This window comes from Lycorma delicatula, chromosome 1 (assembly GCF_047948215.1).
Source record: "Lycorma delicatula isolate Av1 chromosome 1, ASM4794821v1, whole genome shotgun sequence".
NCBI lineage: Eukaryota > Metazoa > Arthropoda > Insecta > Hemiptera > Fulgoridae > Lycorma > Lycorma delicatula.
The window spans coordinates 249,857,360-249,883,496 of NC_134455.1; the positions used below are offsets into that span (position 1 = coordinate 249,857,360).

The following is a 26,137-nucleotide window of genomic DNA, read 5'->3' on the forward strand; positions in this document are numbered from 1 at the left end:
TAATAGTTGGGGGATAGAGGATCATTTTTTAAAAAGGTTTCTAATAAAATTTCTAACTATCCATCAATTATCATTTTCTATATTATAGGTTCCATAAAAATTTAATAAATACTGCCTTATATACAGCTCTATAAATAATAATAAGAATTATCGGTCCAAATATTCATTGCAAAAATCATTCCATTTTCCACTGGGAGTATTCAAGTATAATGAAAATCATTATACTTGAATTTCTTCAATTTTAAATGCTGTTTTTAACTCAAATGCATTACATTTATCACAGCTACAACAAAGACTGAGTCTGATAGTATTGTCATCTACACTGTTGCTTTCCACTTTAAAAATGTGGATTTAAAAGACTGGTACAGATCAATATTTTTTGATCTGTTCTTTTCATTAAAGTGGTTTTTAAATTCCAGATTCTGAATTCAATTAATTACTATTTTACATAGAATTACTAATCCAAAATATATGAAATTTAAGCAATTGACAAAGAATCTGATTTAAAGTTTTTATTGCAAATAATAAATACTAAATGAAAATAATCACCATGTTAATATGAGATAAATTATACCAGTTTATAATTTTATAACTAGGAAAATGGAGAATTAAATTAATTTGCATGATCAATTTTTATTTATTCTGATTTGTCTGAACGAGGAAAATTATGCTTAAATCCTAACATAATTATATATAAAAAAATTTAAAATGAAGGAAGAAATTTAAATTCATAATTAAACTGGTAATTTTTATAGAATTTTGGAAATGAAAATTTAATTACAGAAGAGCAGTGAGTAATGAATGAATTATTATTGAGAAGAGTCATATTTACTCACAATATATTCATTAAACTGGGTTTTAACTTAAAGTATTTAGTATTAATATAACTATTGAATTGAATGAGATTTAAGATTAGAATATTGAGAACTTTATAATCATTATTGACAAAAAGTCATGTGGTAAATATTTTAAGATTTTGATGTTCATAATAACAGGTGAAAAAATTATATAAAATTATTATGCTATAGACAAACCCAACTGAATTTTAAACAGCAAGATTTTATTACTTGTTTCAATATGTTTTCAGATGGAAGCTTTAATATTCTTTATTATGGCTTTTGCTACGGTTACGTTGAGATTTCACTGAATTAATTGGCTTTTGAGTATTTCTTCAGTTTCATAAAACAATATTAGATAGGATTTGATAAAAAATTTCTTGAAAATCAGAACTATCTTTTTCTATTTGGTATATTGGTGATATACTCGTACATGTTTTGCTTTTTGTATATTTCATCCTGTTTAAGCGTTCTGACATGGGTTTCTCTTTTTGAATTCACATAAAATTTCTAATTACTGATAATGTTACTATTTGTTATCTGTCTTTTTTCTGGAGAATGTAGAGTTTTATTAATGATCTTTTATGATTTTGTCTTAATCCTATATCTTGCTAATTGGCAATAGAACTTTGAACAGTTTTTTAGAATTGTGTATATCCAGTAAAATTGTTCTGTTGACAATGATTTGTTTGCTTGTTATTTATTTTGTTGTTTTTTATTTGTTTATTTAAGTGTTATCTATTTTTATTTTGGTTGATCTCTTGTTTTAGGTAGATTTCATAAGAAAGCTGCCTATTGTAATGGGTGCCATGATTCCACTTCCAAAAAATTTCAACACATCTTCGTGGTTTCACATCCTTCAGACCCCAAAACCACCATCAGCTCAAAAGTTTATATACGCATTTATATATATATATTTCACTTTTTTGTGGACACGATAACTACCATAATTTTGTGCCAATCACTTTCAAATAGTTCCTTAAAAATAACTCCCCAAATCTCGGCCGAGTTCATTAACGTCCAAAATCGAATCATAGGGGTGGAAATAGGGGCTTTTTCAAAAAAATGAAATATCACTATAACTTTCTTATTAAGTAAAATATAGAATTCATTTAAAGTTCCTACTATTTGGATAAGGGCCTAAAATGTAAGTAAAGATTTTTGATATCATCAACCATTGGCCCAGGGGATGGAAAAAATGGGGTTTTGAAGACAAAAAAACCATATCTCCCTTATAAGGCATAGTATCAAATTGGTTTAAAGTGGTCGTTAGTCCTCTAAACATTACCTAAAACTTTTGTCTGAAACAATTTGTGATATGACCATCCCTTACGGCAAAGGATGACCAAAATTAAGCTGGAATCTTAAGATGGGGCTTGCCGTATGCTAAACATGTGAAACTTTTTTTCACATGCAACTATTGTCATATTGAGTAAATTTGAAGTTTTTTGTAACTTTAAGGTGGAAATCTTTTTTATCCCCTACTTAGCACTAGTGAAATCTATCTCCATCTTCCAGCATGCCAAAAGGGATTTTTTATTTATCTTTTAGGAGTCAGACTCAATGAGCAAATGTTTTTGTTGCTTTCTTGTTATTTTCTACCGTTCAGTTCTTCTATTTATTTTTTTATATCAATATTTTTAATAAACTGAATCATAATTCTAAAAAAAGACTGAAAAAAACAGTTCCCTAAAATATAAGTAAGCAAACTTTGAAAATAACATCAAAAAGCCTAGATATACTTCAAAATGGGAAGAATCTCTTCTGTGATATAGTCACAGTAAGAAATCAGGAAATATTTTCCAAAATTTCAAGTAAACTTGAGAACTAACCCCCAAATACCCTAAAACCTGAAATGAATAATTCACAGAGATGATTAAGTAAAATTCAGAAATAATAAAAGCAACACTTTCATTAAAATATATTTAACATTTTAACATGAGACCAAGAATAAAATTAATTTTGTAAGAAAAGAGTTCTCCAACAAAATATTTGAACAACATGAGATCACTGGAAGAGAGATTAGATAAAATTTACCTATTTAATGCTTTAAATTATAATAATTTTGTGTTCAAAAATTTAAGCATTTACTAGCTGAAACAGGCAATTTAAAACTGAAATGTTTGCAAGGAGATTAATCAAGGACCATCATCTTCATTTTATTTACTACATATAATGAAAAGAATGTTTAAACTAGATTTTGAGATAAAATTTTAATTTATTCAATACTAGATTTTGAATTAATCAAATATAAATATAACTTTCCAAATACAGCAACTTAATAATTAGCAAATATACTGCTAATTCAATCAGTTTATCTATAGAAGAACTTATTAGAACATAATGAAACCCAAATTGTACACCAAAAAAGCAAAATAATTAACATTTTTGGGTAACAATAGCAAGCAGTAAAACTAATTGCAAGACGAACTTAAATATTAAAATCCTGCTGTAACAATGCAAATTAAATGTAACCATTAATTTTTCTTTTTTCTTGTTTAATGATAAACATATAAGAGAATATTATTTTCCATACAGAATAAGGAATGGTTTATTGTAATTAAAGTTTAAAAACAGATTAGTAAAAATAAATAAATAAATAACTTTAAAATGTGAAAACTGACCGACTGGTGTATCTCTTCCTTCCTTGAACCTCAAAACAATTTCTGTTTGTCCATCAATTATGAATCTAGGAGGGCTGTTTGCAGATACACTACCAAACAAGAATGCATGTGGAATCCAAAAAATCCCTATAAAAAAGTGCCACTTCCAGTCTATAATACCATGTTTGCATCGAACATATGCAGTTTTTCGATTTGTTTGTAAACTGCAGAAACCTGCCATCAGATTCAGTAAAATGCATTCCTCGGCACTTATTCATTAGAATTTAATTTTTACTCATGTACAGTCTGTGGTGGAATGAAGAGATTGTTTGAGATTCAATAAGATGTATCATATAATAGTAATATTTCTCTGCTTCCATTTCTTCTATACATTTCATAATATTTATTTTTCTAAAAATTATACATATTTTCTCTTAAAGAGGTTCTTTTGAAGTTGCTGCTTTTAAACATCATCTACAGCATGGATCTGTAAAATCAGACATATGCACTTTATAACCTTTGATAAAATAATCTGTACAAGTTGAAATAACTGGAACCTTCTCTAAATTTGCATACATTGTACAGTGTAAATGAAGTAACCTTACTATAAGAGGAATTACAGTAAAGTAATTCTTTCTTTAAATTCATGAATGCAAACTTAGAGGAGAGCACCAGAGATTTTTGCATAGATTGTAATTGTGTGATTAATCAATATAATTATATAATAAATTTGGTGTGTGTGTGTTTGCATGTGCTTTTGTACTTTTTTGGAATTGGTTACTTTTTATGAGATAAGATTGACTGTATATAATCCAAAGAAGGAAACAACAATCATAGTATTTTCTAATATAGTACTGTTATTTTTAATAACATTTTTTAAAATAAATTGTTGATATAGATTTTTGTGTGTGTGAGTGTGTGTGTGTGTGTGTGTGTGTGTGTGTGTGTGTGTGTGTGTGTGTGTGTGTGTGTGTGTGTGTGTGTGTGTGTGTGTGTGTGTGTGTGTGTGATGCTATACATTTAATCTTACCAGAATTAAATGTAAGGGTCTTCATTAAACGGTGGAAATCCAAAAGGTAAGATACTTAGATTTTAGGGTAGTTGACAGAGTCATTTGCATTATTTTTTAAGTATGAAATTAGATTTTTCTCTTCTATCTAAAATAAAAAGTATAAAATACAGATATTTATGTGCAAAAGTTTTACCATCTTCGGTTACAGATTAAAACAGTGATTAATTCAGTAGATTTAACTTAGTGATCCTCAAAAATAAATTTCATCTGAATTAAAATAAATAATTGCTACAACTGAAATAATAAATTATAAGACATTTAATTTATTATATTAATACTATTTTAATACACTATTATATTATTCGTAATTATCACAAATTTATTATAACTAATAATTTTTACAAATAATTAAATAAATAATTTAGTAATTTTTTCCATATTTAGTGTAAAATTCTAACAATGAATTCAAAATTACACCAAACAGTAAAAGTAAATAAATATAAAATATTACACGATAGTATTTGCCAGAACGCATTACATATCGCAGGTGACATATATGATAAATTATTATTAAGTTTTAAATATGTGAAACATAAAAATTAGAGAGACCTGTTCTTTTTTCCAGAATCCATCTCATTTCATTGAGTTGATTTAATTTCTCAAACATAGGCACAGGCCTATATTCGCCCTTATCATGATTCAACAAAAAACTCTGAATGCAACTTTTAAAATGTTTCAAAAAATAAAGTATCACACTGTTACTGCATTGTATTCAGTTATGGTTGCAGAAAGAAACAACTTTCATTGGCATCCATTGACATTACAGTCTGGGAAACAGAATTATTCATTGGATCATGTTACTTACACAGGGTTGAATAGTCATTTATCAAACTAAGTATTTGATTTATACAAGAAAATATTAGTTAAAACTGACAATTATTTTGTTACAGAAATGATCAAAACTGGAACTAAACTCACTTAATCTTTGGTATCAAATAATGCAAACTAAACAAATTTTCATGGCACAGTTTACAATTTAATTATTTTTCAGTGCCTACGTGTATGTTATAGTGTATAATGAAAATCCTTTACTGCCATAAAATTGCCTACAATAGCTTATATAGAATATTGTGAGAGCTAATAAGGTCATAGGCTAACATTAGTAAAATAGAAAAGTACTTTCAAGAAATTAAATTAACAATTTAATACATAAAATTTTTTAATCTTTTACATAAAACATAACGTTTTATAAAACTATTTTTGCAATGGAATGGATGCTTTAAAAAATAATTCTGAATAAAAATGTGAATTTTTAGATGTTTTTTTGATCAAACATGTTTAATTTGCTGCATATCTTTTCTGTTGCATTCTATATTTCAGCATGCTAATTAAGGAAGATGTTTGTCCTATCCTGTTTATGTTTACTTTTTTGAATATTAGATATCAAAATATTTTAGTCTTTTCATGAATATTAAATATATATACCTATTAATATTTTACCATTAATCTGGTTTCTACTTATGTGTAATCAACCTATTATTGATAATAATCGTTATATAGTTTCATTAGATAATTTTTGTAATCTTAGAAATTATTAACTACAGTAATAGCCTAGAATGTTGTTTAACAAAAAAAGGTATGGTTAAAATAACTGTTATGGCTAAATGTTACAAAAACAAATTTGTTGTACTTTATTTATTTAATTTTTTTTTTTACTAATTTATTTTACTTATGGTACTTATTTAATAATTGAAGTTCTCATTTTATACTTTATTTTCCCTGTATGTTAACAATTCTTGAGCCTTTTAACAATTCTCTTAGTTATTTTAGATTATTTGTCTAGATACTGTACCCTTCACATAAAAAAATATACAGTGATGTTAAAGTACAGAAACAGCTTCACATTTCAAAACTGAGGGGAGCAGGATGTAGAAACAAGTGCAGATCTGTTTAGTTACAAAATTATTATTTTATGATGTGTTTAAAATGTTTACCCACCATCTTGGATTCTCCACATTGAATCAAAATGTTTTTTTTTTTTAAACAGGGAGGTGGACATGTGATAAATTATTTTAATTAAAATTTACGAGAAAACCGATGTCGAAAATATGTTTCTCAATAAATGCCTTCGTTTTTGAGTTTTAAACGATCAAAGCTGCAAAACGTAAAAATCGCGGTAGTAACACGCGTAAAACGAGGTAAAACGCCCCGTAGTAACTTTTTTATTTCTTATTACCTTCAGAATTACATCCAATAACAAACTTTAATCAGTTAATTGTGGAATTAATGGTCCAGAGACTAATAATATCACCATTCCCAATAATAATAAATAACATACAAAATAACTAAAAATTTGCAATATTAGTATAAACTAAATGGGGTAGATTAACTGATATTATTTACTTAAATTACCACAATATTTAATTTTAAAATTTAGTTGAATGTTTTCGGTCCTAAATTATTTAATACAATACATTTTGAAAAAGATTTAAGAAATTTTGAAATTTAAAAAATGTATTGCAAATTTAGAGTAGAAAGTCAGCCGTTACTTTGAATGCAATTTGTATTACGTTACGTTGGAGAATTAAGTTGTAATGGTTAAAATCTTTGTTCTCTAGTAGAACTTTTATTATTATCTTCGTTTACTCATTTAATTTTATCAAATGCATATTTTAAGTGAAACCGAAAGAATAACTGTGTTGATGTTGTACGGGTACGGTGATAGAGTATGGCCTTTACATGAGGTATGTGATTTACCGTATTTAAAACAGGTTTCAAAATGTTTCAATTTCACTTAAAGGATCGCTATGAGTGCGTCATGTTCGAACAAGCCTATTATACGTTTGAACAGTAGTGCTCTCAACATATAAAAGAAGCGTAAGGGATTGCAGAAACGTCAGTTTAGTTTCAAATGTGAAGCATGCGTCTGGTGCCTTTATTTAAGTTTTTAAAAGAGTAGTTTCATTAATAATAATAATTGAGATTTCGGTTTTTTAGTGTGCGGTCAGACGGTGTAACTTTTTTCAACTAAATACTTATGCAAAATGGATAAATTGTGAAAAAAGAAAGTGAGCCAACTACATCCAGTGAATCGATTGGTAAAAAGACAAGACTGTACAATGGAAATTATTTAAATTATCTTTTTTCACATTGGATGGAAAGCCATAGTGTGTTGTTTGCTTTTAAATCCTCTCCGATGAAAGCATGAAGTCATCAAGATTAATTTGACAATTGGAAACAAAACATCTGAATCACAAAAGCAAATCCTTGGAATTTTTCGAAAGAAAATTACATACTTTGAAAAATCATGCCATACTATTTATAAATCAAGCTATACTGATAAAAGTGCACTTGAAGCATCTTATCTCATAGCATTAATAGTAGCTATGATGTCCAGACCCCGTACAATCACAGAAAACCTCATACTACCTGCGGCAAATAATATGGTCAACATTTTAGTAGGCATGGAAGAAGCAAAAAATTGAAATAAATATCCGCTGTCTAACGACTCAGTAATCAAGGCAAATCGATGATTGATACTTTGGCAAGTGAATTCAAGTGAATTTTTTAGTATTCAATTTGATGAATGCACAGATGTAGCAAGCATGTCTCAGTTCTTATGTTTTGTGAGATATGAATGCGATAGGAACAGACCAATCAAAGAAATTATGTTATTTTGCAAATCAATTCCTGGTCATGCAACAGAACAATGTCTTTTCGATATATTTTTTATGAAGCTATTAAAAACTATAACATAGACTGGATAAAATATATTAGTATGTAACGATGGTACAAAGGCGATAACAGGAAAGAACAGTGGATTTCTGAAAAAATTAAGACTGTCTTATAGCAAGGACGGAAATTATTGATACACTGCTTCCTTCACAGAAATACTCTTCCCACAAAAAATATGCCGGAAAATCTCAAACAAGTTCTTTGTAAAGCTCTAAAATGGTTAACTTTTTTGAAATTCGACCATTACAGAAGAGCCTGTTTGCTAACTTATGCGATGAAATGGGCGAAAAGAGAAAATCTCTTCTTCACCATAAAGAAATCAGATGATTATCGCGGGGTAAAGTGTTAAACCGATTGTTGGAATTGCGAGATAAATTAATAATATTTTTCCAGGATAAGCAAATGCCATTCTCAATGTTTTTACAGAATAATGAATATATGTTGCTGTTGGCTTATTTAGTTGATGTATTTTCGCTTTGAATGTGAATTTATAAGAACGCGATAAAATCATTTTATTATGACAGACAAGTTCATGTTTTCGTTAAGAGGCTTGATATCTGGATTTTCAAAGCAAAAATTTTGATATGTTACCACTTACTTTCGATTATACTGAGAAAACGTTTATGAAGAAGACACTCTTTATTCAGCACAGTTTGGATAGCATGAAGATGCATTTGCGTGAGCTAAAACTTCAGTAGGCGGAGTATTTCCCGAAAGATATAAATGATTTCTCGAAGAGATGGATACTGAAACCAATTAGAGAAAACGTTGTTGCAGCTGTTAAGTTACTAGTTGAAATTCACGACCAGCTCATCGAAATGTCTGCCGATAAAAGTTACAACTGCAATTCACATCTAAAAATTTATATACGTTTTGGCTTGCTCGTCGAATTCAATATGGAAATTTAGTCATAAAAGCATTGGAAATATCAGTTCCTTTCGTCACGTCTTATCTTTGTGAAAAGTATTTTTCGTCTATGATTGCACTAAAAACTAAATATAGGAATCATCTATTATCACTTGAAAATGATTTGCTTTGGTGTTTCTAACATAGATCCGCGTATGGAGAAACTTTAAATGAAAGCAAACGCAACCATCTCATAAATTTATTTTCATTACATATGTGCTTATAAATGTAAGTAAAATGTTTACAATAAATGTTTTTTTTTTCTCATAAAATGATTTTATTATTTTTTACGTGTAAAGTTGTAGGCTAATTTCACGACCCCCTCTTTTATATTACCGTGACCCCCAAGTAGATAAACGCTGATCTAAGGACACGGCAAATTAAATTAAACATTTCTAGTCATTGGACTGGTCGTATTATAATCATTATTATTGTGAAAGTTATTATTATTATTATTATTGTTTACGCCAATGCGTAAAGCAGTTTTAAGTTAATTCAACTGGTTTGGTATTTGACTTGTTTTCATCTAAAATTTAACAGTATTTCGATCTAATGAATATTTCAATTATAAATAAGAAATTTTTCATACACTGAAATCTATGCATTCCATTCAACGTACATATAAATATATGCTCAGTTGATTTTTATTTATGACCTTTGTATTGATTATTTATTAATATTTAACTCTGTATTATTTCATTTGTATAATGTTTAAAAAAAAAAGAACAAAACGTAAACATGTTACATTCACTCGGGTCCAGATGACACACGGCTCCTGATGATTCACTCGGCTCCTTTCAGATGCACTCGGCGCCTGACGATTTAGCGGCTCTTCACAGTTCACACAGCTCCTTTCGGATGCACTCGGCTTCTATCGACATCACTCGGCTCTTTACAGTTCACTCGGCTCCACCTACACTATATAAGCCAGGTCATTCTTCGGCACCCTCTCGGCGCCTGAAGGGCAGCCGTACCAGAAGCGGATGAAGAGCTTCTAAACATCCTCTCCTTTTCAAAACTTACAATAAGATAAAATAACCCAGCAATTGCGACTCCTCCGGAAAAGGGGACGCATTGCTCCCTCCTTACAGGTAGTGCCCCGTTGTGGCGTATTCCTGCTAGCCTATTAAAGAGTTAGCACCGAAAGGACTTCAGTGGACGGTCTGAAGGGGAATTACGTCGGGAGGACAGGCTTTATAAGCCTAGCCTTCCGCGGTTGGCCCGTAAAATGGGTTCGATAACGCTGGTTTAACAACGGAATTGGAATGCAATTAAATCCGTCCTTAAAACACTAAATAACAATAAACAAAACTTGTAAAAATTAGACCCGCTATTTAAAATTAACCCTTTTAAAAAAACAAGCCCGATTAGAATGATCCAGCAGCAAGGGACTCTGTCCAGGTTCTGCGATGGAGTAGGGAGTAATAGACTCCTGCCAACTTTGCATTCCATTCCGCACCCTCTCGTTGTGTGTTTTTCTTTTCTCTCTCGAAGTGTCATCTGGCAGTCTCTCGCAATCTCTCGTCAGTGTCTCAGTCTCTCTCTCATCCCAATCTCTGACCATCATTCGAAGAATCATTAGTGCGTCTTACAATTCTAATATTGTTTAATCAAACTTTACATTTCATGCAGTTAACAAGTAAATTACACATATTCTTCAACAATGAATCTTTTTATTGTATGTTAAAGATCCTTTAAACGTTATGTTTGTGCTTTTTCTTCTCTATAACTGTATGATAAAATATTAACTTAAAGGAACTTATCTAGACATATATAATATCCACGATTGTGAGATTATATTTTGTGCAACTAAATATCAAGATATTAGTGTTTTTCGTCCGTTAAACTCTTACAAATCAAATTAAATTAAATGATAGTCACTATTTAAAGACATTTCAAGTAAAAACGTAATTTACCCTCAGCAACTGTCTTTTAAACAAAGACTTATAATGAACAACCAGAATATTGTTAATAATAGTTATCATTAATAACATACAAAATATGTTACACATGAAAAATAATAACACAACCTTTATCTAAGCCACTTTGATGACTACACTTGAATGAAGAAATGGTTTTTTAAGCCAATCTTGAATTTCAAATTCATAATGTACAATTAATGGAATATTTCACTAATTTTACTAATAACATAACTGTTTAATATAATAAATAATGAATAATTTTAATTTGCCTTAATCACACATTATTTTGTAAAAAATGAACTCGTCGGTTTGGAAAGTTTTGATTTTTGAAAGTTAGAATTATTAAAGAAAGTAGGATTTTTGGGTGACCTCAAAGGAAATTTCTCAGAAAAAGTGGCATCAGCATCAAGGCTTTTGGAAATTTTTTCTTCAATCGTGAGAAATTCAATCAATTCTTCATACGTGGGTTGCGATTCGGTTTTCGAAACGCGTTCGAACATTTGAGGGGAGTTTTTCTAAACCGAGCTGCAAAAGAAGAAAATTTTCCAAATTTATGTTGAGGCTTTTTAAAGCATTGATAGAAGAAATGTACGTTGCCTTAAAATCAGAGAGGTAATTTTTACGATCATCGGACTGGAAACATTTTATACGACTGTAAAAGCTATTTAAAAGAGAGCGTTTATTGTCATACCTAGAAATTAAAATATCATAAGCAACTTGATAGTTTTCTGCGGAAAACGGAAGCGATTCAATTAATAAAAGCGCATTACCAGATAAATGTGTCCTTAAAATTTTCAGTTTTTGGTCAGGAGATAACTGGGCATTTTCATGGATGGAACCTTTAAACAAATTGTGGAAATTTACCCAGTCGTTGAAATTGCCTGAAAAAATAGGAATTTAAAATTCCGGAGACTGAAAAACTGGTTTAATATTCGGTTTGAAATCGGGAGATTCTGATTTTACAAGTTTAATCATACAATATAATGCGTTCCATTCAGCACGGATTGAATTTATATCACAAATTTCGGACTGCTCTTTTATTTCAAAGTTATTTGTAAGAATTTGATCGATGATATCGTAAAACTGTTGAGTGCTTTAATAGGATCAAATTGTTCAATAGACACAGAAATCCCGTGAGAACTGACCATATCCTTTAATTGGTCAACGCGGAGCTGCGCTTTAGCTAACAGCACCACGTTAGCTGAAATAATGGTAGCTTGAGTACGAGTTGTCATTTTTTTGAAATGAATCTACAATAAATATTGAAATCAGATACTGTATTATTTCACGTACCACTCCTAAATAACTTAGTTTATACAACAATAATAATATGGAATCTAAGAGAATCTTATATCAGAAAATTGATACATAAGATATTTGTTATATTCAACTATCATCAACAATATATAATTACTACATAACTCGTAATTTTCTTTTACTTCTAAACATCACTACTTTCAGTAACAACAGGCTTAAAAATAATCTATATATAAAGATATTCTAAAATAGACAGAACATTTTAATTATTTATATAATAGAATAGATTTAGATCAAACAAATATTATTTTCTTTTTTATCATAATAAATTTTATTTGAAAGAGATTTTATAACAAATATTTGTTACTTTAAAAGACATAGCATGGACCTTTATCCGGACTTTATATCCAACCTTTACAGCCGGTTTTTAACATCCGGACCGGAGGGCCAATAGAAACTTTTTAAGTGTAATTTTATATCATAAAATAATCATAACATCTGGGGTTTAGAGGCCACCTCAGTTAAAAAGGAGGCTTAGGAGCCTCCATAACAGACTCTGTAGGTATCACCTTTTTCTTATCGTCAAGGATCTCGCTAAGACGGACTTTGCATTCTGCTTTAGCGTCCGTTTTCTTCTGAACAAGAGCAACTTTCTGTTTCGGAGATGTATCTTCAGGAGGCTGTACAATTATTCTTGGCTTAACAGCTTCTTTACTGCTGAAAGGCTTCATTTTATTTTTAATGATACTTTCAATTAAGCCAGCCAAAGTGGGCGCAAGTTTGTTAATGATTGCATTCTCATCAACAGCAACCGGAGCAGGAGCAGGAACAGCAGCTGCAGCCTGAGCATAAGTTGTTGCTCTAGGTCTGCGGCATTTACAATCTTCTTTGCCTCGAAGTAGCTGACCTTTTGCAGGGGTTTTACTTCCTGCACAGCCACCTCATCTTTGTATTCAGGACAGTTCCTGGATCTACAAGAATGCTGTCCTTTGCAATTAATACAAGTAGGAGGCTCCTTACATGGCTCTCCTTCATGTACTTCATCACCGCACACGCATATTTGCGGTCTCTCGCACCTTTTTCTTTCTTTTTCCTGTTTAGCCTCCGGTAACTACCGTTTAGATAATACTTCAGAGGATGAATGAGGATGATATGTATGAGTGTGAATGAAGTGCAGTCTTGTACATTCTCAGTTCGACCATACCTGAGATGTGTGGTTAATTGAAACCCAACCACCAAAGAACACCGGTATCCACGATCTAGTATTCAAGCCCGCGTGAAAATAGCTGGCTTTACCAGGACTTGAACGCTGGAACTCTCGACTTCCAAATCAGTTGATTTGGGAAGACGCGTTCACCACAGACCAACCCGGTGGGTACGGTCTCTTACACCTAACAGCGGTGTGGCCAAAGCGTTGGCACTTAAAGCATCGCATTGGCTGCGGGATAAATGCCCGCACGTCTAATCGATGTATGCCCGCTCTTATCTTCTCCGGCAAAGTTGGCCGGTTAAAAGTAAGAACATGAGAGGCCGAAGGTAGGACTTCGCCATTCCTTCTCATGTTCAACCTCCGACATTCTAATACTCCCTGCGGTGCTAATTCTTCGACGATTTCCTGCTCCGTGCAGTTTAGAAGATCCCGACAGACCACAACACCCCTTGATGTGTTGAGCGTGCCGTGGGGATCGACGCGTACAGAAAAATCTCCTATCTTTTGGAGCTCTAGGATCTTCTGAGACTGAGCATCATTGACAGTCTCCACATGAAGTCCAGTAAAGGTTTTTCTTATTTCCTTAACAGGGCCTCCAGCGCATTTAGTTATTTCCCGAGCAATGAGAAAAGGACTCACCCTCGAGAAATTACCATTCTCCTTTGTAATGACCAGATACTTAGGTTTTGGAACATTACTATTCTTAAAGAAAGCTTTTTGTAAGTTTTTTCTAGCCTCAACCTCAATTTTCTTGGACTCCGCGCTCTTTCTCCGTTTTGCCTCAGGCGAAACGGCCGGTTCTAAACGAGGGTGTTTACGTGAACCCTCTGCCACGTTTGGTTTTTGATCAGTTTGCAGACCATTGATCCCTTCTGTAGTAAGGCTAGCCGCCGGGGTACACCCCCCCTCTAGGGCTACCAACCCTGGAGGTCCGTTCCGGTACTCCGGTGGAACCGACATATGTCTTGGCAGAGAGCGGATGCGCAGTCTCTGCACTGACGCCAGGCCCTTATACACCGAGGTTTTCAGGGCTCCCATGCCCCGAAAAACATGGGCACCTTAACTACATGCTTGCCATCGCGGGGGGCATGTGGACAACGAAAGGCTTCCGTTATACCTGCAAATAACTTCAACCGTGGTCGCCATATCGCCAGTTCTAAAGGTGGTATCAATCGATGTCCATAATCGTTAAAAGTTTCGTACCTGCAGTTGGCCGCGAAATCCAGTCCTGAAATTCAGCCTGTAGATGTAATTCGGCCGAAAATGAACATGACCGAGAACAACACTCGGAACCCCGTTAGCCAGCTGCATGTATTGTACGTGAGTACAGCTGTTGCCGCCCTGGACGTGGGACGTAGATGTTGTGTTCCGGACGTGGGGATTATCTACCTCAAGGCATTATTATTATTATTATTAGTGTTCTGGCCATTATATCCAACATTAACTGTTTCAAGTTTGTTATTGGATGTAATTCTAAAGTAATACGAGATAAAAAAAAAAGTTACTGCAGAGGGTTTTACCATCGTTTATTTCAAGTTTTAATTACAATCATGTATCGGAACGGAACGAAACGCAAGTATAGCGGGAGGGTTTATATCTCCATACTAATCGCAGAACATGGATGAGTGTCCTTTGCTGCTGGGTTTTTCATTTATCAGGCGGGTCATTATTTATTTAGTGGCGGTTATAGATTTTGTGTTTTACTTTTGGACGGAATTTTTATTTGCGTTCCAGTCCTTTAGACCAGAGAGAAATAATTCACTGGGGCTGATCGTGGAAGACTAGGCGCATAAGATCTTCCTTCTCCCGGTGTGATTCCCCTTGAGTCCGTCCCCTTGAGTCCGTCCCCTGAAGTCCTTTCGGTGATAGCGCCTTTCGGCCTAACAGGAATAAGCCTTCCGGAAGCCCTAGTGTTTGGAGGAAGCAATGCGCTTCCCTTTCCGGAGGGAGTCGTATCTGCTGACTGCACTGATCTCTAAATAACTGGATAGGGGATCCTTATAACGTAAAATAAAATTAAGAGTTCCGTCTTTAAGCATACTCCAGCGCCGCAAAATGAGATGCTGGGAACTAAATAAATTCATTGTACGCTTGCGCGACTATAAACTTGATGGTAGGGATGTTTATTTTACCAGCGTTTTATCCCTACTCTTAGATTTATCTCTGTGCATGCGCCGTTTCATTGTATTTAATTCTACCGGCTCTACCATTCGTTTAGTGGCGCGCATGCTTCAAATTTTACCAGTTCCAATACATGGGATCCCCTATCTAGTTGTATAGAGATTAGTGGCTGACTGATACGAAAATTGTAGGTTATGGAAAGGATGATGGGTATTTGGTGAGGTGAAAACAGGCGACTTTCTTCCCTCGGGCTGCCTTTACTGTTGTATCTCAGGTGGGCTCGGTCGGCCGGACTCTAGTTTTGTTGGCAAGCCACTTTATCATTCTTTGTTCTTCTTTAAATCATTTTTCACATGTCCATCTCCTTATTTAAAAAAGTTATTTAAGTCTGATTCAATACTGCGGATCGAAAATTTCAACCATTACAAAAAACAGTCTTTTAACTATGTAGATCAACACTTGTTTCTACCTCCTAGTGTCACTCTGTTTTGAAATATGAATTCATTTTCATACTTTAATATCATTTTGTTCATGTATGTTAACTAAATCAATCGCTTAGGTCTATTTACATAACAAATGTCATTGTCATTATCAGAAGCGAATCACTATAAAATCCGGCAGTAATTGTTTTTATCAAGTGATAACTTTTGTCGCACTTAACTTTGATAATATTAAAGCTAACGTAGTGTTATGGTTATAATTATAAATGGTTAAGTGTAATAATAATGTAATTATGTAGTAATTTAGTATAAATGTAATTACATAAGTTATAATGTTTTATAAGCTAACGTTGTTTACGGTATTGCAATACTTTTTTTTATAGCTGTATGTTCGTATAAATGGGCAAGGAGTAATAACTATTGATATTACTTTTGCGTAGTATCTACAAGCTCTGTTTTACTTTATTAAAAATGCAATACGAACTAAACTACTATTAATTGAAACAAAATATACTAATTATTAAATCATGGTTCTGCACAAACAAAATTAAAAAATTTATATTGTAGTTAAATTTTGTAATACGTCAGCGAGGTCCCATGGTGTAATGGTTAGCACTCTGGACTCTGAATCCAGCGATCCGAGTTCAAATCTCGGTGGGACCTTCCTCCCTTTTTTTTCTTTTATTAAATTAAAGTTTTTAATTGCAATTGCTCTAAGTATAATTTTTGTAAGCAGTTATTTTCAGCGACTGAAATATGGAACAGTTGTTTTCAAAATTGAATGTAGGTTTAGGTTAGTAAAAATTCTGGATGTTTCCTAAAAAAAATATTGAATTAAATGAAATTACCCTTGTAATATTACATTAATTCCTTGGAATATTACCGGTTCGCTGTCAAATAACTGTAATTGCACGTTTAAATATGCCCAGCAACTTAAAGAGTCCAGTCATTTTTTTCCTAGCTTAAATTTGCCCTCGTAATTCTACGATTAATGCGGATAATAGCAAACTCTAGAGATTTATACAAGAGCCATACCAGTCATATACATACATGGCATATGCTCATATTACATATTTACATACGATTACATTTAATTTGTAATCTGTACTAAGTTGCAATTTGTTAATTTTTTGAATGAAACGCAATTTTACATTTTTTAAAGAGTAAACATATTACTTTGTATTTAAGAACTTTATAATTATTATCTACATGTTATAATTAATATCTGTGTTGTGTTCTTTGTTATCTGTGAGTAAATGTGTACAATTAATTTCAAAAAATAAAAAAAGATCTTGTGAAAAAAGAATTTTCACTTAAAATTTCTTCTATTTTTATAAAACTGATTATGGAGCACGTCCACCATAGATACAGAAAAAAAACGTTCAAGCATACATACAAATAAATTGTTTTTCATTTTCAATGATAACGAAACGAATGTTAACAAAATGTTTTCAACAGTGAAATGAAATTAAACAGTAATATTAATAATAATAAATTGATAAAAGTTTATTATTTCTACTTGTATCGATTTGAGGTAATACTTGCATACATTAGCCTGGTTCAGGTTAAAATAGATGTTATATTCTCCAAATTTCCACCGATTTTCTAGTAAATTAAAGAGAAAATATCATAAGGAGATGTGACTTTAGAGTTACTAAAACTGAAATAAATAAAAAAAAGATTTTTTTACGTTGTATTCAAAGAAGTCCGCTAAATTTCATACTGAGGTTTGCACGATTTAGAATCCGGGGACAACCTTAAATTAAAAAAAAAAGCGAATAAATCTAAATTAAATGTGATTAGTTTACGTGAGCGCATGACAGGGTGGGTGTATGAGCAGCAATGAATTTTAAATGATAACAGCGAATCTGCTTTTAATAAGTTTTGACAGTACAGTAGACAATATATTAATCTTTAACAGAGAAATTCATGAATAGGATGGGAAGTAGCATTTCCAGATCGTCAAGTGTCGATATGATTACGAACGGAAATTTTAGATTAAAACGTGACGAATCAAATTTTCTGGTTAGGAAATGTGTACCGTCAGTGCATACACTGGTCGGTGTATTGATTGTGAGACGTCTAACACAACTCGGTGCCAGTTCTCAGACCTGAGAAAAAGTCTTGATAAAATTACATTTTCTTATATAACGTATCCTTCAAATAACTACCGTTATATTCGTAGTTATTAAAACATAAATGTCATTTACAAGCTACATACAAACATAACATACAGCATCATAATTATATGAAAACTGTACACAATCGTGTACTGAAATATAAATCCTACGCCTATAACATGTGTAATATGAATAAAATATGTATCATCATAGATTATTAATTTAAAAATCTCCACCATTAGTATTTATAAAATCCTACGTAGTACCAGCGAGGTAAATGATATCAAAAGTTGGGTAAGAATCAGTTCCTTCCTTCTTTAGTCATACGCGATCAGTATAAGTATTAGCCGGATCAAACTTTTATCACAGGACTAATTTACTCGTACGTAATCCCACTATCTGTAATGTGAATAGAAGTAACGTCCTGCTTGTTGTTTGTGCCGATGTACAGTAAAATTTCACGACCTTCTGATCCGATCTAAATAATTCATTCATTCACCACAATATGAGAAAGGGTTAAATGAGTTATTTTGACATAACTCCAAATCGAATGAGCGGTACAATTTGAATTCAAAATGTGTCTCATTTTATTAAGATTTTTTGTAACTGGTATTTAGAATCGCTGACTAAACTCAGTTACAGTACGTGATCCCACAAATAAAATTTTGAAAATATTCTGAATTTTCTTTTGGTTTTTCATTAACCAGAATATGAGTATGACAAATCGTTTTCCAAGATATCAGCGATTGATTCTTGATAAATGTAATTGTTTCACATTTTTCGTAGATACATGAGATGGACGTAATTTTTCTTAATGAATTCGACGTATTACAAAATCAAACTATTCAAAGGTGATTAGAAGTTTTATTATTTTAACCGGGGAACACTTTTTGAATGTTATTTAAATGAAACTATATTAGTTTACTTTAAGAACTAGAAGTATATTTTATCAAAACTTCGTAAATTTGAACGGGCCGGTACCGTTTATTTAAATTTGTTTAAATTACGACAGTATAGCATTTTAGATTGTTTTATATTGTGAAGGATATTTTGAATCCGAAGTCCATTTTCAATTAGATGTAGCTATTATCACATTCGCAAGAAAAATCTAAAGAATAAGATGAATCTTCCCTGTTTTTTTTCCATTTTTCAAAATCAAATAATTAATATTTGACAGATATTTAATAGAGAATTTTATTTTACATTTTTCATAATAGTTAATATGTATTAGGTGACTACTGCATAATTTTTCACAATTTTAATTTTTTAAATTTTTTCACAAATTTGTAAGTAAAACCAGAAACTGTGCGAGAATTACAAACGGAGATGATTCATAAAATTTAGTTTAATTTTTGTATCTATTTTTGTTCGTTTAACCTCCGGGACCACCGTTAGGGATTGCTTCAGAGGATGAGATGAATGATTTGTAGCGTGTGCGAAAATGTCATGCCTAACCGAGCTTCGAACCCGGGATCTCCGGATGAAAGGACGAGACGGTATCACTCGCGCCATGGAGGCCGACTAATTTCTGTATCTAAGAATGATCTACGGTTCACAACAAATAACAAAAGGTGAACATTTGAATAATAATTAAGTTAGAAGTAATAGCACACCATTAAAGTTTTAAAATATTTTTGTTCTTACCAGCTTACTTATTTTAATGTTTACTTATTTGTTGTAAAACAGGAAAGTAATTAAAAAAAGTTAAAATAGACTGATTTTTTACAAATTATGAAAATACCACGAATTTAATTCTGAACTATATAAATTATACTGAGGTATAATAAAAATACAATTAAAATAACAAAATAGTAACATTTTGCATAACATCTCAAATATATATATATATATATATATATATATATAGAGTGATAAAAACCTGTGTGTGTGTGTAATATATATATATATATATATATATATATATATATATATATATATATATATATATGATATTTAGTACCCCTGTGGTAAAAGTTAAGAACTATTAATCCTTAAAAGCTTATTTAGAAAAGCTAGCAAAAACTTGAAAGGCAATAGATTAACAATAAAAATAAAAAATTTACAGAACTATTACTGATTGTGGTGGAAGGATATTAATTCCTGCGGCTCTGATAAGAGTTAAAAGCTCTTCCAACCTTTATAATATCGTTATAGAAGCAATAAAAAATTCAAAACAATTGGTGAAAAAGTAAAAAATATTAGAAACATTAATAAAATATTAATGTTTATTAAAGTAAGGGGCTTTATTATTTTACTGGAAAACTGTTCTGAAATAATTATTTTCAATGACTTATTTTTTAATAAAAATATATATGTCTAAAGTTTTCATAAATTCCTCTTCCTCTGAGAAAGACAAAAAAATTTCTCAAATACCTGCCCATCCTTTTTGTAATTTTTTAACGATACAATGGAATCAGTCACCTTAAATAAAAGCTATTTAGTATCTTACGTCATGAATTTAAATCAAATTATTAATCTGGTTGTTAGACATCAACATACATATGTAGATATAGAACCATACACACAAAATTATGAACTCAGATTTAATTTTTGGACTCAAAAATTAAATCTGACCTAAAGACATGGACTGAGGTTAATTTGTGACTCCTATAAAAATTGTTAAGTTGAAGTTGAAGTTATCAACTTTAACTTTAAAAGGCTGATACCTCCTCTTCGAAAGAACACTAAAATATGTTTTTGCCTGTTAGACAGCAAGGAAAATCAGCACTTGTTCTGCTTACAAGATAATAAAGTGTATTGCAATGATCAGCATCATACTGCCTCATAGTAGTGACTAGGACAGCATCACAGTTCTATGGAATGGAGTTTGATAATAGATTCCTCTAAATTGAGTTTGAAAAGCATCCTTCACAATGGAAATGAGAAACTATCAACTTCTCTTACTTATGCAGCACAAAAAAAGGAGATGTATGACAATATGAAATTATTACTGACAATGATAGAGTATGAAAAGTATTCTTACTAAACGATGCATTTTTGATCTAAAGGTAGTTTTATTACGACCATAGCTCAGTTCTATTAAGTAATCTCATTTATTTAGACACAGGAAAAACCACTACATTAAAAAAACTGGCCACATATACAAGCACTCAGATCTAGTCAGAAAAATGTTATTTGCCAAGCTATTGCAGATTCGAGGAAATCTTCTACCATACTTGATAAAACATTTTGCCTAAGGAATGGATCATAATGGCCAAGATTTCATGTACCTTAAAAGCAAGTTTCCACAATCATTAAACATAAATCAAAGAAGTAATTTTTGTTGAATCACAAATACATAACTATGGATTCAGACTATTGGAGGAGTTTGAATGAATTTGAAAAAGAAGCACGGGTATCATTTCAAATATTGTTAAATCATTCCAAGAATTGTTTAAAAGAAAACTGAGAACTATGTAGAACTGAAATTCTTGAATAAACTTCTTGAAAATTATAAAAAACTGGAATGCAATATATATCTAAAAATACATATGTTGTATTCACATTTGAATTTTTTCCACCTTATCTAAGCGATGTAAATGATGAGAACACTGAATGCTTTCACCAAGATTTAGAAACATGCTAACAGGGATAATGGAGCAAAAAGTTACATTCCAGAGCCTGACTGTAGAATAAAACATGCGCTTGAAAAGACTTAAAAGAATCTTATGTTTTTTAACCTTTGTGTAATGTTTAGAATCATATAAAAAAGAAATTTAAAATGGTAAACATGTAACATCAACAGCACACATAAAGTAGTCTACTATTAAAGTTCACTTTAAAGTATAATATGGGAAAAAGTAAAATTTACAGTCACCAGTTAGCTGGGAATATGTCAAAACAGATTTATTATAGTTAATAAAAAAGTATAAAAGTGGTGAATTTCCGGAAAGTCAGATGTAATTAAAAATTACAACAAACTATTTAGAAACATTAAAATTTAATTAAGAAAATTCTATGTCAATCGTACGAATTTCCAACCTTGACCCAGAAAGCTGCAACACCTGGCCACAGAAGAAAACTCGAGAATGTTGTGGAAAAAATATTAATCCAACAGAAAAGAATAAACTAAGTTATTTCACAAAAAAACTGCGCTCTTAAAGTGGGAATGTTTTTAAGTATCACCTTTTCTTAACTGCAGTAATAAGCTCTCATTGAGAGCTTTTCAATGATATACCATAAGTGGTACTTATTTCATTGGTTCCAGAGTTAGAGCCAAATAAAATTTTAATTAATAAAATATTTGTATCTTATAAGGGAAGGTATATCAGTTGAAATCAGACTTCATCTTCTTTTCTTTTTAACTTTTTTTTTAATTATTGATTTATTAATAATTATTAACCCGTGATTGTAAAAAAAAAGTTTTACAATAAATAATTATTCAACAATAACAATAAAAAAAAATCAGAAGTAATTAGTGAAATAAAATTTTATGGACTTTTATAAATGTGTATATATAATTTAATAGGCATTATTACATCTTTGTATATGTAACAGATTTGGTGAAACATCTGATTATTTAATATTAATTGAAATTATAATTAAAAATCATATTGGATTTTCTATTTTAATTTTATTTAGTTATTCTGGAATTTCTGTGTAATTTTGTCTACATTGAAGTTAACTACAGAGTGACTGAAAAATAGACCCTCTCAAGAACAACACATACTCTGTGGCATATATGCCCGATCTTTGATAAATTGCAAAAAATTCTTATCTTATAGTTAATTACTCCTCTGATATTGTCAGACAATATTCTCTCTAAGCCAGGGTTAATCATCATTTTGTTCATTTGTTTTTAGTTGTCAATCATTTAATCGTCCTTTGGTTTAATATAATTCTTCTGATCTTAATTTCTGTACACGTTCTCTAGTTTTCAAATTTTCTCTCTCTTTATGTTAATGATTCTTTTTTAATCATTTTATTCTTTCTTTCTTTGCAACATGTTCTTTCTTTTTTCATTTTCCTTTTTTTACTCTTTTGTTATTTAAATATATTGATTTATTAATATATATTAAGCTCTGATTGTAAAAAAAAATTTACAATAAATAATAATTCAATAATAACAATAAAAAAAATATTTAAAAAAAATCAAAAATTATTAGGGAAATAACTTTTTATATACTTTTATAAATGTGTATGTGAATTTAATAGGCTTACAAGGAAGTCATGTGGTATCCACATCAGATTTTTATTATTGTTATTATTATTATTTTTATTATTTTAATGCTGTTATATTTAATCAAACAGATCTAAGTTAAGTAGAATAGGATAGGAGTATTATTACATTTTTTAACAAGTATTAATTACTGTTAATAAAATCATTGTAACATTCCAGTAGTACATTTAACTACATAAGAATGATTACTTAAGCATGCAAACTAAATGTACTAATGAAAATGTTATTGAAACAGTTTACTAGCTTTGCTGCAAGAGAATCTCTACAGATTAAAGAAATGATTAAAAGTAATTATTTTTAATAAGAGGACTGTTTAAAAAAACTATGTTATAATGTTTTTATGGATTTGCTTTTATAAATTTAAAATTCTATGAATAATAAACAAATCTTGTTACCACAAAAATTTTAGGTTTTTTTAAAAATAATCTTGACAGGGCATTTGATTTAGGTGTTAGATCTACCTAGATCTTTAAGAGGTAAATGAGAATGTAATAAAAACAAATTAAAAAACATTCACGCAACGTCATGCATCCTTGGTACTTAACGACCAGACGCATAAATCTACATTAAACTATCAGCAATATTAATGAAGATACACATCATATAGGTTAATAACCTATTTTCAATCCGGTCTCATAATATTTGCATTATCTATAACAACAAATGTCAATAACTTCATCATACTTTATGTAAGATTCTTTGTGCTAACTGCTTATTGAGTAATATTAATAATGATTGAATAATCTTAAATAAAGTAAAAACAGTAGGTTTATTAAAAATAACTTGTAGTATCGAATAAAATAAAATAAAACCCTACACGATATAATAAAATACAATATAATATAATAGAACTCTTCACAATGAAAAAGAATTAAATTAGAAATTTCATTTTAGTAGTAATGTGGACAGAAATCTTTATAACAAAGTATAATCTTTATTTTTAATAAGTATGACTAAAAATTACAATAATCTTAGATGGTTCCTTTTTTAAAGAAACATATACATTCATTTAAATTTAGGTCCATTTGTAAGAAATTAAGAAAACAGCCCTCGTAATTTTGTTTTACTCGAGTGAAAATTACAAAATTATTGATGTCACTGTTAAATGAAATAAAACAGTACTTTAACTAAAACATAACTTTTTTCAGGATAAACGTACATGAATAAACCATAAATAAATATCATAAATCATAACTAAATGTACATAGGCTTAAATAAATTCAAAATTCAGAATCTGAATAATACCAAATGTGTATTTATCCTATATAGGTAATGATAAAGTACATCTGTAGTTAGTAGAGAGAGATTTAAATAAATAAGAAAGTCTAGAAGGTAAACAAAAAATTATTTTTTAATGAAATGATTTCATTCATAACTGGAAAATAATAGCATTGTTGCATCATTATTAAAGAGAAAAAATAAAATTAGAATAATTCAGCAGTTCTATTCTTGAGTGTTTAACAACAGGAATCATCGATTCCTGTTGTTAAACAGGAAAAAAAATTAAATTTTTATTGGAAACATGTTCATTGTTATTTAAAGAAAATTGTTTGTTTATAACATAAACCTTTCGTAAAACGCTTTTTAACGGTCATTTACTGAGTGCTGCAGATTTACAAGTTTTGTAAATAAGCTGGTTGTAGATTTCTAGCTTATTCCTTCTTTTTCTTTAATTGTAATTCTTTAAATAGTTAAATATTAATTCTGAAATTAAATTGAATTATTTCATGTTTATTAGAGAGAAATGACTAATAATTAATTTCAATTTCCAATACGATGTACGGTATCTTTACCTGTAAATCTTTATGATATATTTTTTCAAGCATGACTACATAACGCATAATTTCATCAAAGACAGAAAAAATGACTTAAATATATAGTATAATTTATATGAAAGAAAGCAATAAAAAAACATAATTAGATCAATTTTATGTTTAAACTAGAGTTATAGATTAATTTAAAAAACTAATTTTAGAAAATATATTAATGTAATCCACCAGAAAGAATAATTTCCTCTTGATGAAAACTAATGAAGCATACATCTTTTAATTTACTGATGACTCATTCGACTTTCTGTTGACTACTCTCTCTTCCTACAACCACTCTAATATATATTTGTAATAAACTGAATAAAAAAGCTCCTTCGTGTTAGAAACTTCATTTTTTTCTTTATTTGTTCTTTTAAAATTTCTGTTATAAATTATGAAATAAAAACATGGTTGCTTTTAATTGACTCACATTCAATGCAATGCACTGAACTCAAAACAATGAAGTACTGAACACATAAATCCACAAAAAAAAAATAATTACAGGAAGAAGTTATTTTGAATAAAATATTAATTAAGTTGAGAAGAAGAACACAACCTGGTGACAGAACTTTTTATGAAATAATTTTTTTATTGCTATCTTGTAAAGTAACTACAGTTATTTTATATATCAATAACGCAATTCTAATATGTGCTATTTCTGTTAATTACAACAAAAAAAAAATGCTAATTGATACAGTAATATACGAGATAAAATATTAATCAGGGTAATTAAACAAATTAGGGTAAAGTTTTATGCAAAACAAAAAGCGTAGATAACAGCTAATTTTAATTTAAACAGTTATATTTCTTTATAATCGAGAAAGAAATCACTCGGTTTTTTACGAATGATCGTTTCGAAAATTAAACAGTTTCCTTTTCAAGCGGTACACCTTAAATCATATGATGTTATTAAAATATGAAGGTAGCATTTTTTATTGCAGACGACATGCCATCTCTTTTTAGGATTAGAAATTCATTCGATAAGAAA

General features: G+C 30.2%; 1 protein-coding gene and 1 non-coding gene across 2 annotated transcripts in view; one reads left to right on the forward strand and one right to left on the reverse strand.

Annotated features, from left to right (window-relative positions):
- The window catches only part of Cad88C (cadherin 88C), a 253,672-nt gene that overhangs the window by 128,827 nt on the left and 98,708 nt on the right, over positions 1-26,137 (reverse strand). The window contains exon 3 of the mRNA XM_075375504.1: positions 3,461-3,926. Within this exon, the coding sequence (XP_075231619.1) occupies positions 3,461-3,680 (220 nt within the window). The 5' untranslated portion in view covers positions 3,681-3,926. The remainder of the gene's footprint in view (positions 1-3,460; positions 3,927-26,137) is intronic.
- Positions 16,634-16,705, forward strand: TRNAQ-CUG (transfer RNA glutamine (anticodon CUG)). The gene has a single exon. It is a non-coding gene; the product is annotated as a tRNA-Gln (tRNA).